This window comes from Choloepus didactylus, chromosome 27 (genome assembly GCF_015220235.1).
Source record: "Choloepus didactylus isolate mChoDid1 chromosome 27, mChoDid1.pri, whole genome shotgun sequence".
NCBI classification, from domain to species: Eukaryota; Metazoa; Chordata; class Mammalia; order Pilosa; family Megalonychidae; genus Choloepus; species Choloepus didactylus.
Window position 1 is genome coordinate 18119873 of NC_051333.1, and position 17018 is coordinate 18136890.

General features: G+C 35.7%; 1 protein-coding gene across 3 annotated transcripts in view; it reads right to left on the reverse strand.

The window, feature by feature from the left end:
- LOC119521687 (zinc finger protein 566) overlaps positions 1-17018 on the reverse strand; it is a 43361-nt gene that overhangs the window by 21780 nt on the left and 4563 nt on the right. Inside the window, exons 2-4 of one of the 3 annotated variants that reach the window (XM_037820260.1) lie at positions 7475-7546; positions 4442-4568; positions 4029-4127 (exon numbers count right to left, since the gene is read on the reverse strand). In XM_037820260.1, coding sequence (XP_037676188.1) covers positions 4029-4127; positions 4442-4568; positions 7475-7483 — 235 coding nt within the window. In that variant the 5' untranslated portion in view covers positions 7484-7546. The remainder of the gene's footprint in view (positions 1-4028; positions 4128-4441; positions 4569-7474; positions 7547-17018) is intronic. The other 2 variants (XM_037820262.1, XM_037820263.1) reach the window with 2 other exon arrangements.

Here is a 17018-nt window from a genome sequence, read left to right on the forward strand (position 1 = left end):
AGATATGATACCTTATGATTCATTCATTTCTCTGTCAGTCCTAAAATGTAGAGAATGTTCATAGCCCTGTTCATAATTTTCAAAAGCTGGAAACAACTCAACTGTCTATCAACAGTAGAAATGATAAATATATTGTAGTATATTCATATAATGGAATTAATTCTTACTACAAGCAACAATATTTATGAATCTTAATAGGAAAGTGTTCAATCAAAACAGCAAGACATAAAAGGATATATAAAGTATCATGCTTTTTATATAAAATTCAAACCTAAGTAACTCTAAAATATACTGTTTTGGCTTGCGCTCTTAGGTGATAAAACTATGAAGGGTCATGAAGATACAGTGGATACAAAGATATTTATGCTGGTATTGTTGTATTTCTTGACCTGGATGATAGCTCATGAAAGTTCACTTCTTAATTGTTTAAATGTATACCTATGTTTTATTACTTTTCTATATTTATGATAATTTCCAATAAAAAGAATTTTAAAAATTAACTGTCTTACACAAGACACAACTATCTCTGCATGCACAAGCAGAGACAGATGGTTCAATGGAATACAAAAAAATGCACTGAAATTCAAACTAATATAAATCAGACTTAACTGTCACAAGGAAGTGGGATAAAACAATGGCAAAATAAGCAGTTGTTGAATAAACAGTGTTAAAATAAGAAGTAAGTGTGGGTTGGGGGGCTAGGGAAGATTGATTTGGATTCTCAATTTACACCTTATTGCAAAATAAATTTAAAATGAATTTAAAAGCTATAAAACAAATTATAGAAAATAAAAACTAGAAGTCAGAGTAACCACAAAAGAGATGACCACAAATGATGTACATACAAGAAGTGCCAATCCAAACAAAAATTGAAAGGCAAAAACACCTGCCAGAAATTGATAAATGTTTTTATAACATAAAGTCCATATAAATTGACTGAAAAAACAAAGACAGTATGGATGATAAGTATAAACTATATGAGTAAAAGACAATATCATCAAGGGGAAAATGTCCACCCTCATGAGTACTCCATATAATGACAACTAAATCAAACCACTATACAAAGAAATTATAAAATTTATTAGGGCTAATAATGTCATTAAGGTTATGCAAAGGAATTTTTTAGAATTACATACTGAGGTCTGCAAGGGTGAAATGATGCGAGGTCACAGATCTGTTTGAAAATACTTAAGCAACAACAGCAAAAGGGATAGATGAAGCAAGTACATATGAAAATTTTCAGAATGAAAAAGTAATATGGTATGACTTAAACAGATAAGCAGAAAACATTTTCAAAATAAAAAATACCCAGTCCTTAAGAGTAAATTGTAATGGATACAAATACTGTGAGAGACAGTGAGTAAAAGTTTTAAAAATATCTTCCTTCTGAGAACCTATTCTAAGGAAATATCCTTGCCATATCTTCCTCATCCTGCAGATGGGTGGATAGTGGGGCACCCCAGGGGTCAGTCTTTGCCTTTACCTGTACTCACTCCGTATGTAACCTCATCCAGTCACAAACTTTTGTATTTCCACATTGCAGGCTATCCAAATTAGTCTCCAACCCTGCCCTTCTCCCTAAATTCTAAGCTAATTATTGTACTGTTTATGTGTCATCTATGCTCAGTGTCCAATTAGCATCTCAAACTTAACACAAACAAACCCACCCTTGATTTTACAACACCCCAAATCACTTTTCCCCACCTCAGTAAACACAAAGCCTGATTCCTATTTTTCTCTTATACCCCAAGATCAAATTCTACCAGCGCTTCCTTGGAAATAGATTCCAAATGCCACCACTTTCTTCCATCACCAATAACATTTTTTTTTTACCAATAATATTTTAAAAGGTCTTCAAGCCTTCATTATATCTGAATTAGACTACTGCACAAGTCTGCTAAATGATCTGTTTCTAACCTCACTCCTACAAAGCAGCTAGTGTGATCCTTTTAAAACATAAGTTGGATCATGTTACTGGACCAAGGCGGTGGATTCTTTTGCCTGATGCAGTCAAATGACCAATTCTTGAGACATCAGGGTTTCAAAGAGAGAAAGAATTTTATTGCTAGGCACAAAGCAGGAGAACAGATGGCCTATCGGTCCAAAATCTGTCTCTCTGAACTGCAGTAATTCTGATAGTTTTAAAGCATCAAAAGATGGACAGGTTTTAGGATAATGAGTACAGTGGCCCCAGATGATGTAATTAGAGGTGATCTAATTATTGAGCATGTGCAGATTGATTACATGCTTAGTCACAGAATGTATGTAAGAAAATGGTGGCCTTAATATGATGATGGGTGTGATTTTCAGTATTATAATGAGGTATAGGTGACTTGTAGGTTAAAGTCTAAGCTACTGCGCATGTCATGCAGACCCATTTTGGTTAGATCCAGCTTTGGTTATCAAGATAACTTTGGACTTGGGGTGGGTTAGCTCTGGGCTGACCCAATACCCTTCATTAATAAACATTAGGGGCTGTTTTCAGGGGTCATAAGACTTCGAAGTCGAAAAACTGGATAAATGGGTGCAAGTGAAGGTTAGTTAAAAAGGTGTCTATAATCACAAGGGCACAAGAGAAAGGCTATACAATCATTATCAGAGATCAAGGCAGCTGGATTACAGTTCAGGTTTCAGGTATTTCCCTGTCTATTCTAATACACCAGAAAGTAAAAAGGAATATCTATATAATGATTCAGTAATCATAATCAGTCCTTAAATCCTAACTTCTCGGTTACAATGTCACCCCTCTGCTCACAAACTTCCATGTGATTTTTTGTCTTAGACTGAAAAGATTTACTGTGACGTCTATGGTAGCACATAAACTGATCCATTCTTCATTCCTGCCTCTCTGATCTCATCCCTCACCACTCCACCCTCTGCTCTCACTCTGCTCCAATCACTGGCTTCCTGGCTGCTCCTCAAATGCAGCCAGCATGTCCCAGCTCAGGGCCTTTGCAAGTTTGGCTTCCTTTATCTGAGATGTTCTTCCTTTGAGTGACCACATACAGTATGACTTACTGCCACATTTCTTCAGGTCTCTTGCTCAAATGTCACTTAACAGAACTCTCTGTCCTCTTTCCCTCACTATTTTTTTTTTTAACATTTACCATTACCCGATATAGTAAATATTCATTTTTACTTATCTCTTCGCCCCAGTGGAGGGTAAGCTCTGGGAACACAGAGACTTTGCATGTTCTATTGACTGCTGTAACTTCAGCATTGTGAATAGTGCTGGGCATATGACAATAAACATATACTGAATGAATGAATGCACCATCCTGTTCTTCCTCTTTCACACCCAAAGTCTTCTTATTTCTGCCAGCTCTAACTTCTCAATGGAGGCAAAGACCCTTTTCCCAATGCTCTACACCTAAAGGCAATGATTCCATGCCCAAACCTCCCCCATAATGTCTATGTGGATCAGCTCCTTTTCTATAACTTCATCTTTACTTTCTGCATAGCTCACAGTTTTAACTTCTCTTACGGTGGACTTTACTTTGAGGAAGTTATTAATAGAAATGTTCTATAAATTCTGAAATTGCTTATTCCTTTTTTAATCTCTGCAGCAACTACTGAGTACTTCATACACATCAGAAAATCAATAAATGCTGGTTAAAAGCATGAATTAATCAATGAATGCATGAACTGCTACTTTCGACAAAACCTAGTTAAAGAAAGTAAGTTCTTGGCAATGTTGGAAAAAATACATTTCAGAAAACAGTGATGCTTTTACAAGACTAAATTCAAAAGAGGATGAGAAGCTGGAAAGGAACTAATCCAAAATATGCATAGAATGGATATCATCAGAGTGGGTGGAAGAGGGCACCAGAAGAAAAGTCTAAGAGTGGAAAACACCCAAAGTGTGTTAGGTGAGGACAAAAGGTAAAGTCATTTGAAAGCTTGTGTTGAAAAGTTCTTACTTTTATAAAACAGGCCTAAGGCTTTTGAGGGGGGCAAGCCAGATAGCACCTCAAAAGTACAATCTCTCTGCTGTCCAACTGTATTATTTCCTGCCGTGCCTCACTTACCTGGCCACTGGCCTCTTGTCTGTTCTCTGTCAACCAACCAGGGCTCCTTCCCTTGCTCCAAGAAGGAGATCACTTCTGGTTTAGAAATGGAATGCCCTGCTTACAAAAGAAGTAATGAGACAAATTTATGCTGACAATGTCCCAGAATTCAAATCCAGTCCCCTCATTATAAAGACAGACATATTACAGGAAGAATCAGAAAAAGGCATAGCAGATTATGAAAAAGACAGGATCTGAAAAGACCCATATAACTCAATGCAGCTTCCCTTTTCTAACTCTACAATATTGAAAATATTCCTCTGGGAACAGGAAGCAGAAATCCAACTGGTTACCTGAAAGGCAACTGAGCATTTCACATTGGAGGAAGCAGTCCATCTGAAGGCAGAATCTGAATTATGGACAGGCATCCTTACCCATTGAAACCAGGTTACTGTAATTCTCCAACATCACATCTCTGTATAAATCTCTCTGATCATCATTCAGGCATTCCCACTCTTCCCGAGAGAAGTCTATGGATACATCACTGAACATCACTGACTCCTGGAACAACAACCATGTATATTACTTGATTAATAAAAAGAAATGCTTTTGTAAAGGGAAGAGAAAAAAAATTAAGGCAGAGGATGTGAAAAATAGTGAGAATATAGAGTGGGGCTGAAATCTGGGATGCAAGTGGAGGATTGTAAAGAAATTAGCACAACTGAATCAGTATGTTTCCAAGTCATCCTGTTTCCTTCAGACAAAAGCACCTGTGTACAGCTGTGCTAGTTTGAAGCCCTTATGTATCCCAGAAAATGCCATGTTGTTTTAATCCATTCCTGTGAGTACAGACCTATTGTGGGGGAGACCTCTTGGTTTAGGCTATTTCGATTGAAATGTGACCCACCCCATTCAAGGTGGGTTTTAATCATTTTTACTGCAGTCCTTTATGAGAGGATAAAGGACAGAAAAACCTGAGAGAGCCTAAAGAGAGAAAAGCTGCAGAGAAGCTAAGAGAGGACCCACAGAAACTCAGAGAGGAGGCCACTGGAACCAGAAGCTGAAAGGAACGACACCTAGGAGCGAAAGACCAGTAGATGCTGGCCATGTGCCTTGCTATCTCTGACAGAGGAACCCCAGATGCCAGTGGCCTTTCTTCAGAGAAGGTATTGTCCTATTGATGTCTTAAATGGGACATTTTCATGGCCTTAGAACTGTAAATTTGTAAACTAATAAATCCCCATAGTAAAAGTCAACCCATTTCTGGTATATTGCATTCCTGCAGCTTTAGCAAACCTAAACAATAGTGGACATGTCTATTATCCAAACAGGTCTGGGAAAGTACAAAATCAGCTCAGGGGAATTTCCTGATTAAACAAAACAGTGCATAAAAACACCTAGCACAATACCACCTGTCATAGAGTAAATCACCAACACATGTGAGATTCTTTCTCCCTCTCTTTTCTCAAATATCTAAGAGTAAAATTTCAGAATTAGGGATAAAGATAGGACATTAAAAGCTTCCAGAGAGAAGTAGAGCAGGTCATATAAAAGGCATGAGGAATCAGAGGCAATGGAATTCTCAAGAACACCACTGAAAGTAAGAAGACAGTAAGAACAATTCCTCAATATTCCAATAGAGAAAATAAATTCTGACATAGAATTCTGTAAGAAATCTATCATTCTGTTATAAGGTTTGAGACATTCCTAGATATGAAAGGATCCAAGCACCATTTCTTAAGAAAGTACTGGAGTATGTGCTGTAATTACACAAGAGTAAACCAAAAAAGAGGAAGATGTGGAATTCTAAAAACGAGAGAAAAAACACAGGAAACTGAAAGAAAATCCCCAGAAAACAAAAGGGAAGTCTCAGGAAAATTGTGCAGCAGGATTACAGAGTAACCAGACTAGATGGAAGAAGTGAGACAAAGGGCTTGGGAGTGATGTCTCCATGTTCAAAAGGAACTGACGTTTTTCACCAGATGGGAAACATCAAGTAACATGTGGCAGAGATGCTAGAGAGTTTTGGTTAAAAATACACAGACAACTAAGCAAACAGGGAATAGAAGCAAACAACTTGTAGGACTGGTGATGGGGCAACAATGGAGTAAGTCTTTCAGTACTACTTCACTTGTACACATGTAAAATGACTAAAATTTTTTATCTTAGAAAATTAAATTTGCATATAATTTAAGAGGTTTTTTTTAAAGACTCTGGTCCATTCTCATGCCACACTTATATAAGAATCATTCCTTGTTACAACAATTTCTTTCATAAGCATATTTTTTCACTGAATAACATCCCATTATATGGATATAAATGACAACTTTTCTTTTGTTTTTTAGACATTTAGGCTGGAGAAGACCTTTAAGGACATTCCCAGCACTGTCCCAATCATACTTTTATCTACCTAGTGTCCAACTGTAGATTCTCCCCTTGTTCCTGAGCTACAGGAAACTGATGGAGAATGATCCAGATTCACACAAAGGCATTTTTGATGTCCACTTTTCATGTATACCATGACAGAGTGTCAAAGCTTTATACCAGTCATCAGTCATACCCCCAAATCTAAAAACCCCATAAACCAGGAGATCTTGCCATGTACTAAGACTGAAATCTAACAAAACCATGGCACATATTTTCTTACTGGAAAACTGAGGTCTGTAGAGATGATCAGGTCTTTTCCCTATGAGGTGCCCCTAATTACTCATCTCCATCCCATCAAATCATGATCCGAGCAAATTAGATTCATTAACAATTGGGGAACATATTTCTGCTCTATCAGAACTTCTGGAAGATGTCAAAGACAGGAGAAGGTCTACGATTTACTAAAGGAGTCTGTAAACATTGTCTAAAAGGAGGAGGATTAAAAAAAAAAAAAAAGAAGGAGGAACTGGGGAAGGCACTGGGTCGTTTAAGTGGAAATGGGGATCAGGCTTCTAAAAGGGACCCTGGTTAACCAGTGTGTTAAAAACAAAAATAAACAAACAAACAAAAAAACCAAACTTGTTCCAAACCTGGTCTAGGTCAGACCCTTTCTATGCTTTGAATTTCACAATCTCTTTATGGGAAGAAATCAGCATTCCCAATGAAATCCAATTTTCTGATGGCTTTTCATCCAATTAAGACCTCTTCAGAGAAACTTGTTATCCAACCATTTGGTTGAGTAAGAGCTAACTGTAAGTTAAGAGTATAGAAATCTTAACTAGACATTTTTTTTCTTTTTGTTTAACAATGATTAATCAGTTATTTTTTCTATAAATGTCTTCACCAAGAGAGAATTTTCTGAATTGGCCTCTTAGAGACTATTTCCTTTAGAGCAAGAGAACTTTGACATTGCTAATGACAAAACTGTCTGAAAAGAAATTTTTTTAAACACTACAAAAGCATCATGAAGAGAAAAACATATGTTTACATATGTTAAGGGTAAAAATGGTTCTATTTGAGCAAATGAAATTGCATCTCACCTGAGCCATGGCTTCAATATTTACAGGAAAGGACCAGTCTTCCTCTGGGCTTCTCTTTTGGAAAAGGGAGAGCTGGCAGAGGCAAAAGAAGCTACATGAGATCCCACTTGCCCACAGCTCCCAGAATGATCATCCCATACAAACACTTGAGGAGTTCGAGTGAGAAGAATGGACAAATCTCTCATCTTCTTCAACTCCAGAGACCCCAGTCAGGCTCTGACTGCAGCAAGATGGATTTAGGCAATCTGATCTCACTTGGAGAATATATGTTTATATGTACACAAGCACTAAGATGTAATTTTATTTTATACAGATTGTGGCATATCATACAACTTGCTATTTTTACTTGACAATATATCCTGGAACAGATCCCATCTAACACAAGTAGAGTTATATAATTCTCTTAACTGATACCTAGTAATCAATTAAATGGGTATTCCTTAATTTATTTAACCAACCGATAATTTGGGTTGTTTCCAAGTCTTTTGCTGTTACAAACAATGTGGAAATAAATATCCTTATGCATACATCATTTTAATCACATATAAATTCTGAAAGTTAAATTCAATGAAGTATAATTGCTCAAAGGTATTATGCATTTTAAGTTTGGATACAAAATGGTTATACTAATTTTCAAAGACCTGGGATTTGTACAATTAGGTCCCAAGTCTTGACCAAGAATCAGCTGACTGATAAACCAGACCCTCTAATCTTTCCTGATATGAGAAGATTTTTGATTTTTAGGGTTAGTGGGCAATACATCTTGGTAACAAAAACTGGAAACAAACAAAATATTACTGAAACCTTAGAAAGATATTAAAATTAGCATAACAATAAGAAGGAATAAAAAAGCACAGAAATAATGTAGAAATAAACTAAGTCCACATCACTGATGCTTTAGAATACCCTTTGACTATAAGTATAGTAATAAAATTTGTCATATTGTGTGTATTTTGTATTCTTAAGATGCATCCAAATGACTAAGTTTTACTAAAACAGTAATCGAAGTCTAAATTGTTTAAGGGGAATAACTGAATTTGTGATCAATGTTAAAATGCTCAAGAAAACTTTTTTGTTTTTTAAAATTAGATAGAAGAATTTAATAAATTATTACACAAACTGTAAAGAGCACTGTTCTAGTTTGCTAATGCTGCTGGAATGCAAAACACCAGAGATGGATTGGCTTTCATAAAAGGGGGTTTATTTGGTTACACAGCTACAGTCTTAAGGCCATAAAGTGTCCAAGGTAACACATCAGCAATTGGGTACCTTCACTGGAGGATGGCCAATGGTGTCCGGAAAACCTCTGTTAGCTGGGAAGGCACGTGGCTGGCATCTGCTCCAAAGTTCTGGTTTCAAAATGGCTTTCTCCCAGGACGTTCCTTTCTAAGCTACAGTTCCTCAAAAATGTCACTCCTAGTTGCACTTGGGGTATTTGTCCTCTCTTAGCTTCCCTGGAGCAAGAGTCTGCTTTCAACAGCCATCTTCAAAATATCTCTCATCTGCAACTCCTGTGCTTTCTTCAAGGTGTCCCTCTTGGCTGTGGCTCGCCTTCAAAAGTTCACTCTCAGCTGCACTGAGTTCCTTCTGTTATGTCAGCTCATTTATATGGTTCCACTGATCAACTTAGATCCACCCCGAATGGGCGGAGCAACACCTCCATGGAAGTTATCCAGTCAGAGTCATCACCCACAGCTGGGTGGGGCACAGTCCAAAGAAACACTCAAAGAATTACAATCTAATCAACACTGATACGTCTGCCCACACAAGAGTACATCAAAGATAATGGCATTTGGGGGACACAATATATTCAAACTGGCACAAGCAATGAGCATTCCTGTCTATGCAAAAAGCCCCTTAGTCATTAAACAATATGTCAGTAATTTCATGTAAAAGTAGTCATCCAGGAAGTAGCCCATGTTATCAATTATCTATTAGCTTCCTATTACTCCTAGGCACTCACTACACTCCCTGAGGAGTACACCTATTCCAGGTAAAGAAATGAAAACCAAAGTAATACACAAAGGTCTCTTCTTAAAATCAAAAGTACACCTTTAACATTATTACCATTACTTATTAAGCTCCCAGAATTATTTTATCAACTAAATAGCCTATTACGTGCCAGGCATTGTGCTAGATACTAAAGAAAGAACAATAATCCATTAAGACTTGGAAACAGAGTACTTTCTCCCATATCCTCACTTTAAGCCCCTCTTTCAGTCGCTATTAATGGCCATTCTATGATTAAAACACTTCCGCATATGCTGCACTTTCTAAGAAGAATGGTCAGGAGACATTCCCACTTCAATAGTCTTTGGTTCATTCCCAGTCCTCCTCATTTTCGCCCCTAGAGGGCATCCTCCCAGACTGAATTCCTGCGACTGGGGATCTGCTCCCTCGGAAAGCAAGCATACCTGTGGCTAAGACTGCAGGACGCTGGCAGTTTGACAAAACCTGGAGTATGAGACATTGTCAAAAGGCATTACCACGTCTTTATCCTCTGAAATCCAATAAATAACTTTTACAATTATGAGATATCACACTCTTCTAAATAATAAACTTGTAGTTTTTAACAAAAAAAATGTTTTAAATTGTTTCCAGCACTACCCCGAAAGCTTTCTGTACAATAGGAATTGCATTTGGCTATTAGTAAAAGAGAACTGAGAAGTAGTTCACCTTTTCTTAATGAGAAGGCTAGACGTAGGTGGTGGCTGGCCTTGCCTTCCATGGTTTTTTGTTTTTGTTTTGTTTTGTTTACAAAATATCCATCATTCATTTAAAAATTACTAAACACACAAAGAGGGAAAAACAAAAATAGGAGTAGATCTACTGATATTTCAGATTTTGGAGTTGGCAAACCAATAATTTAAAATAGGTATAATTAATATGTTAAAGATAGACATATGGGTAAGATGGAGAAGTTAACCAGGAGTAGAATCCATTAAAAAAGAACCAAATAGATAATCTAGATCAGTAAAATACAATGAAAATTAAAAGTCATTATATGAGTTTAACCTGAGACCAGAACAAGCAGACGGTATGATTACTGAAATCAAAGAGAGGTCAACAGAAAATATCCATATTGAAGTACCAAGAAAAAAAGAATAGAAACAACAGAAGAGAATATAAAAGACACATGAAACACAGCCAAAAGATCTGTTATAGATGAGTGGAAAAACAAAATGTGGTAAATACACATGAAGGAATACTACATGGCAGTAAGAAAGAACGAGGTTGTCAAACATATGACAACACAGATGAACCTTGAAGATATAATGTTCAGTGAAATAAGCCAGACACAAAAAGAGAGATATTGTATGTTACTACTAATGTGAACTCTGTCAAAAATGTAAAATAAATATTTTTTATTGTAGAATGTAGGGGACATAGAGATAGACAGCAACTAGTGAAGGGGGAGCGACAATCTAATAAGAACAGATAAGCTATTGAGGGTAATCTCAATGTTATGGGGATGCTCAGGAATGACTATGGTCTGTAAACTTTCTTGGGTATGGTAGAATCACGCTGGAAACAATGTAGTTATTTTATGTTATTTGTGTTTCTTATCCCTTTGTTTAGTTAGGGTTGTTAATTTGGGGGTATGGAAGGGACATGTTGGAAGAAATGCAGTTACTTTAGGTTATCTATTTTTCTTAATCCTTTGTTTGGTTTTGTTTGAATTGTTTCTTCGTTGTTTGTTTTTTAAGTTTTTGATAAAGTAAAAAAAAGCTATTGCATTAAAAAATTAGCTTAATGTAGTTATTTTAGGTTATTTGGTTTTTCTTATACCTTTTTTGATTATGGTTTGCTAATTTTCTTGGGGTATGTTAGGAACATGTTGGAAGCAAAGTAGTTATTTTAGGTTGTTTGTTTTCCTTAATCCTTTGTTTTGTTTGAAATGTTTTTTTGTTGTTTGTTTGTTTTAATTTTTCAATAAAGTTTAAAAAATCTAAAAAAAGAGGTCCGTTATACATGTAATTGTGGGCTCAGAAGCAGAAAAGAAAGATTTGAGAGGAATCAATACTTGAATAAACTGATCAAAAGCATCAACAAGTTTCCCAAGCTCAGCAAACTGAGAAAAGAATTAATGAAAAGCAAAACAAAAACCAAAACCATAATCAGGCACATCATAGTCAAACTGTTAAAAACAAAAGAGAGAGGATCTAAGATGGCAGCACAGAGAGGAGTAGAAGCTAGTTAGTCCCCCTGGAACAACTAATAAACAACCAGGAACAACTAGTAAATAATCTGGAATAATTGCGGCGGGACAAATGTGACCGTCCACTCATCATACACCAACCTGAATTGGGAGGAATGCCCAAGATCGCAGCATAAAATCTGAAAGTAAAAACTGAGGATCCAAGCTGGGAGCCCCCTCTCCCCACAGCCTGAGCTGCAAAGCCTTGTGATGCTAGAGAGACGCTCTCTCCCAGCAAGTGAATATAGCTCAGCTGAGCTCCAACTGGGGTTTTAATTAACAAGCGTGGACTGCTCGCTAGGAGCTACGAATCTCCAACAAGCAGACAGAGGCTTTTAGTGACGACTGACCTTGGAGAGCTGGAGGGTGGCCATGGTCTGGCCCTGAAAGGGGCTTTCTGTCCCTGTTTTGACTCAGTGGAAAAAGCCTCAGCCATTTTCAGTTCCCAGCACTCTGACCCAGACAAAGGTAGAGATAGCACAGGCAGAGTCTATTCAAATGCTAATGACCTCTCCCTAGGGGGGTTATATTCCCTAAGAGGAAAGGGGTGGGGCCCAGCTCTACTACCTGCCTTCCATTTAGAACCAGACTCCAGAGCCTGGGGGAAAACAGCCAAGGGCCACTCCTCCTTACACCAGTCTGGAGTTACAGGCTGATAGGCGCCAACTGCTGGGCAGAAAAGCACAGTGACTTGAGGCCTCACAAGGTGTACCAATTTTCTAAAACACACCCTCAGGGAAACTGGATATTGAATATTTCTTCCTTCTGGGACCTGAGCCCATTCTGGTCTGGGAAAACCTGATTCAGGTAACCAAGGAAATCACACCTAGACAACAGAAAATTACAACCAACACTAAGAAAAACAAAGTTATGGCCAGTCAAAAACCAAAGCGAAAGAAAAAAATCCTTAAAATGGCACACACTTAAGTTTTAAGTAAACAAGATTTACCAAGAAAACTCTATCCAAAAGATCTGGTGTGGTGAAAATTAACATTAGAACAAACTGACTTTTAGGCAAGAAATATCATTAGAGATAAAAGGGAATTTTCTAATGACAAAAGAATCAATTCAGTTGTAAGACAGAATAATCCTTAATGTGTATGTATCTGAGTAACAGCAAACTTTCAAATCAAACAAAATTGAGACCTGCTAGAAAAAAGATATAAATCTACAATTCTAACAAACATTTCGCAGTAACTGATAGAACAAGTACATGAAAAATAAAATCAGTAAGGATATAAAGATTTGAATAACAGGATTAACCAACTAGACTTAACTGTCATGTATAGTATACCATACTCTACAATTGCAGAATATATAGTTTTTAAGTGCATGCAAAATATTTACCAAAAATGACTGTTAATGAGCCATAAAGCAAATCTCAAGAAAATTCAAAGAACTGATATCATAAAAATGTGTTATGTAAAAACCACAGTGAAATTTAAATGGAAAACAATAGAAAGAAAACCAGAAAATCTTCAAATGTTTAGAAATTAGAAACACTTCTAAAACACCTACAATCAAAGAAGTAATTGCAATGGAAATCAGAAAAGTTTTTGAAGTGAACAAAATGATGTAACATTTCAAAATTTGTGGGATGCAATAAGTAGGAAGCAATTTATAACTATAAATGCATATAGTAGGAAAGAAGCCATGTCCAAAGTTTCTACCTTAATAAGCTAGAAAAAGAAGCAAATTAAGAGAAGAAATCAGTGAAATAGCACAATAGAGAGAAAAGCTGATTCTTTGAAAAGACTAAAAAAATAGAATAATTCCTAGCAACACCAGTGGGAAAAAAAAAGTGGGATAACTCAAATGAACAAAATACAAAAACAATTAAAAAATTATAACATTACACCCATAAGTTTGAATGCTTAGATGACATACACAAATCCCTTAGAGTACACAATGTATCAAAACAGCAATAACAACAACTGAACCACACAATAACAAACAACAGTATTTTGGGTTATGTTTTTATTATTCCTTTGTTTTGGCTTTCTTTGAAATGCAGTTTTTTAAAATTGTTCAGTGTTTTTTTATTTTTTTGATAAATAAAGTTAAAAAAACAACAACAACAAACAACAGAATATTTGTAGAGTAAGATTGAGAAAATAATATAAAATCCATCAAGAAAATTTCAGGCCCAGAGCTTCACTGGTAAATTCTTCCAAATTTAAGGAAGAAACAACATCTGTTTTGTAGTGAAGACAGAAACACAGAAAACACTTCCCAACTCATCTGATGAGGCCAATATTAACCTGACATCAAAACTTAACAAAGTGCATGTAGCCTCGGATAAACACAAATATATCTAAAAAGGCTGGAATGTTAATATTGTAGATCCACTGTGCTAAATGGTTGAGGTGTGGGAACTCCTCAGGTGATTGTATCTGATATCCATGGCTTTTCCTTTCCTTGTAACCTTCCTATTATGTTTTACCTTCAAACATTCAGAGAATTCAATGTTCTTTAAGTTCAGGAAAGGGAGAACCTGGGAAAGTATGGGTACATTCTACACATTATCCAATCAAATTTTTCTCAATTATTTCTGAATTATTTAATTTGTGTTTAAAAATAAGCTGTGGTATCTTTAAAGCTTTAATTTAAAGTAAACTGTTATTCTATTTAAAAAGAAAGCTTAAAGAATATAGTTTGTGTATACTATTGAAGTTGCTATCAAATCAAATGAGATTGTTACAGATTTAGCATGTGAAATTTAAGTCCATGATAACCACAAAGAAAGTATCTGAAAAATATATACAGAAGGAAATGAGGAGGTACTCAAAATGGTTTATTTTAAAAAAAAAAATCAAATAAAAATGAAAACAGGCATTAATGGAGGAATTGAGGGTCAAAAAAAGGTGTAAGACTTACAAAGACCAAATAGCAAAATGGCAGAAGAAAGTCCTATATTATCAGCAGTTACTTTAAATGACAGGATTAAACTCTCCAGTCAAAGGCAGACATTGGCAGAAAGGATAAAAAAGCATGCCCCAACTATATACTGTGTACCAGAGAATGACCTTAAATATAAAGACACAATGGGTTGAAAGTGAAAAGAGGAAAAAATATTACATGCAAATAACAACAAAGATAGCTGGAGTGGCTACAGTAATAATAGACAAAATAGACTTTAAATCAAAATTGAAAAAAAAAAGGAAAAGGACACTATATATTGACAAAAGGACCAATTCATCAAGAAGATACTGACCATCATAAACATACATGCACCTGACAACAGAGCTCAAATATATGAAGCAAACTGACAGAACTGGAGGGAGAAACAGATGGCTCCACATTAACAGTTGGAGACTTCAAAACACAACTTTCAATAATGGACTGAACAACTAGTCACAAGATTAATAAAAAACAAAAAGAAATTAGAAATTAAGCAGCAACACAAAAAAACCACCAGAACCTAAGATATGTATATCTATATCAATATCCGTATCTATCTATCTATCTATCTATCTATCTATCTATCTATCTATCTTTCTATCTATCTAAATACAGAACACTTTACCCAACAACAGCAGAATGCACATTATCTCAAATTCACATGGATAATTCCCTGGGAGAGACCAAATGTTAGGCCACAAAACAAGTGCTGGTAAAACAAAAAGTGCTGAAATCATACAAAGTATCTTCTCCAATCACAATGGAATGAAGCTATAAATCAACAGAAGGAAAACAGGAGAATTTAGCCATATGTTGAAATTAAACAACACACTCTTAAAACAAGAAATCCCAAGGTACATTAGGAAATATCTTAGAATGAAAACAAAAACACAGCATACCAAAACATATGGGATGCAACAAAGGCAGTGCTCAGAGAGAAATTTCTGGCTGTAAATACTTACATTAAAAAAGGAGAAAGATCTCCAATCAGTAACCTAACCTCACACCAGGAGAACTAGTAAAGGAGCAAATTAAGCCCAAAATGAGCAGAAGGAAGGAAATAAAAATAGACCAGAGATAAGGAATTTGGAGAATAGAAAAACAATAGAGAGAAACAATAAAATTGACAAACCTTTTGCTAGACTGAGAAAAAAAGAGAGAATGCAAATAACTAAAATCAGAAATGAAAATGGGGGCATTCCTACTAATCTAACAGAAATAAAAAGGACTATAAGAGAATACTAGGAACAGTTGTATGCCAACAAACTAGAGATCCTATTTGAAATGGACAAGTTTCTAGGAACGCATAAATTATCTCAACTGATTCAAGAAGAAATAGATCTCAACAGACCAAGTAACAAGTAAAGAGATTGAACCAGTAATCTAATACCTCTCAAAAGAAAAACCCAGGACCAGATGGCTTTGCTGGCGAATTTTACCAATATACAAATAATTAACACCAAACCTTCTCAAACTCTTCCAAAAAATTGAATAGGAGGGAACACTTTCTAAACTCGGTCTATGAGACCAGCATTAATCTAATACCAAAGCCAGAAACGGCATCACAAGAAAAGAAAATTGCAGACCCAAATCCCTTTTGAATGTAGATTTTAAAAAATCTTCAACAAACAACTAGCAAACAGAATCCAACAGCACATTAAAAGGATTATATACCATGACCAACTGGAATTTCTCACAGAAATGAAAAGGTGGTTCAGTTAAGAAAATCAATCAATGCACTATACCACATTAATAGAATGAAGTTTGAATAAAACATATGATCATCTCAGCTGATGCAGAAAAGGCATTTGACAGTATCATTTCTTGATTTTAAAAAAACCCTCAGATAACTAGGAATAGAAGTGGAATTCCTCAACATGATTAAGACCATATATTAAAATCCCTCAACTAAGATTACAAATGGTAAAAGACAGAAACTTTCTAGTAAAATCAGAAACAAGACACAAGGATGCTTGCTTTCACCACTGCTATTCAACACTGAACTTGAAGTTCTGCCCAGAGCAACTGGGAAATACATACATACATATATACATACACACACAAATGGCCTTCAAATTGGAAAGGAAGAAGTAAAACTATCTCTATTCACAGATGACATAATCCTATATTTACAAAAGCCCAAAGAATCCACAAGAAAGCTACTAGAGCTAATAAATGAATTTGGGATACAAGATCATAGAAAAATTAGTTGTGTTTCCATACACCAGTAATGAAAATCCAAAAAGGAAATCAAGAGAACAGCTCCATTCTGTCTTCATCACATGAATGGGTAAACAAAATATAGTATATACATACAAAGGAATTTCATTCAGCCATAAAAAGGAATGAACTTCTAATATAGCATACAGCATAAATGAACTTTGAAAACATTATGCTAAGTGAAATAAGCTAGATACAAAAGGACAAATATTGCATCATTTCAGT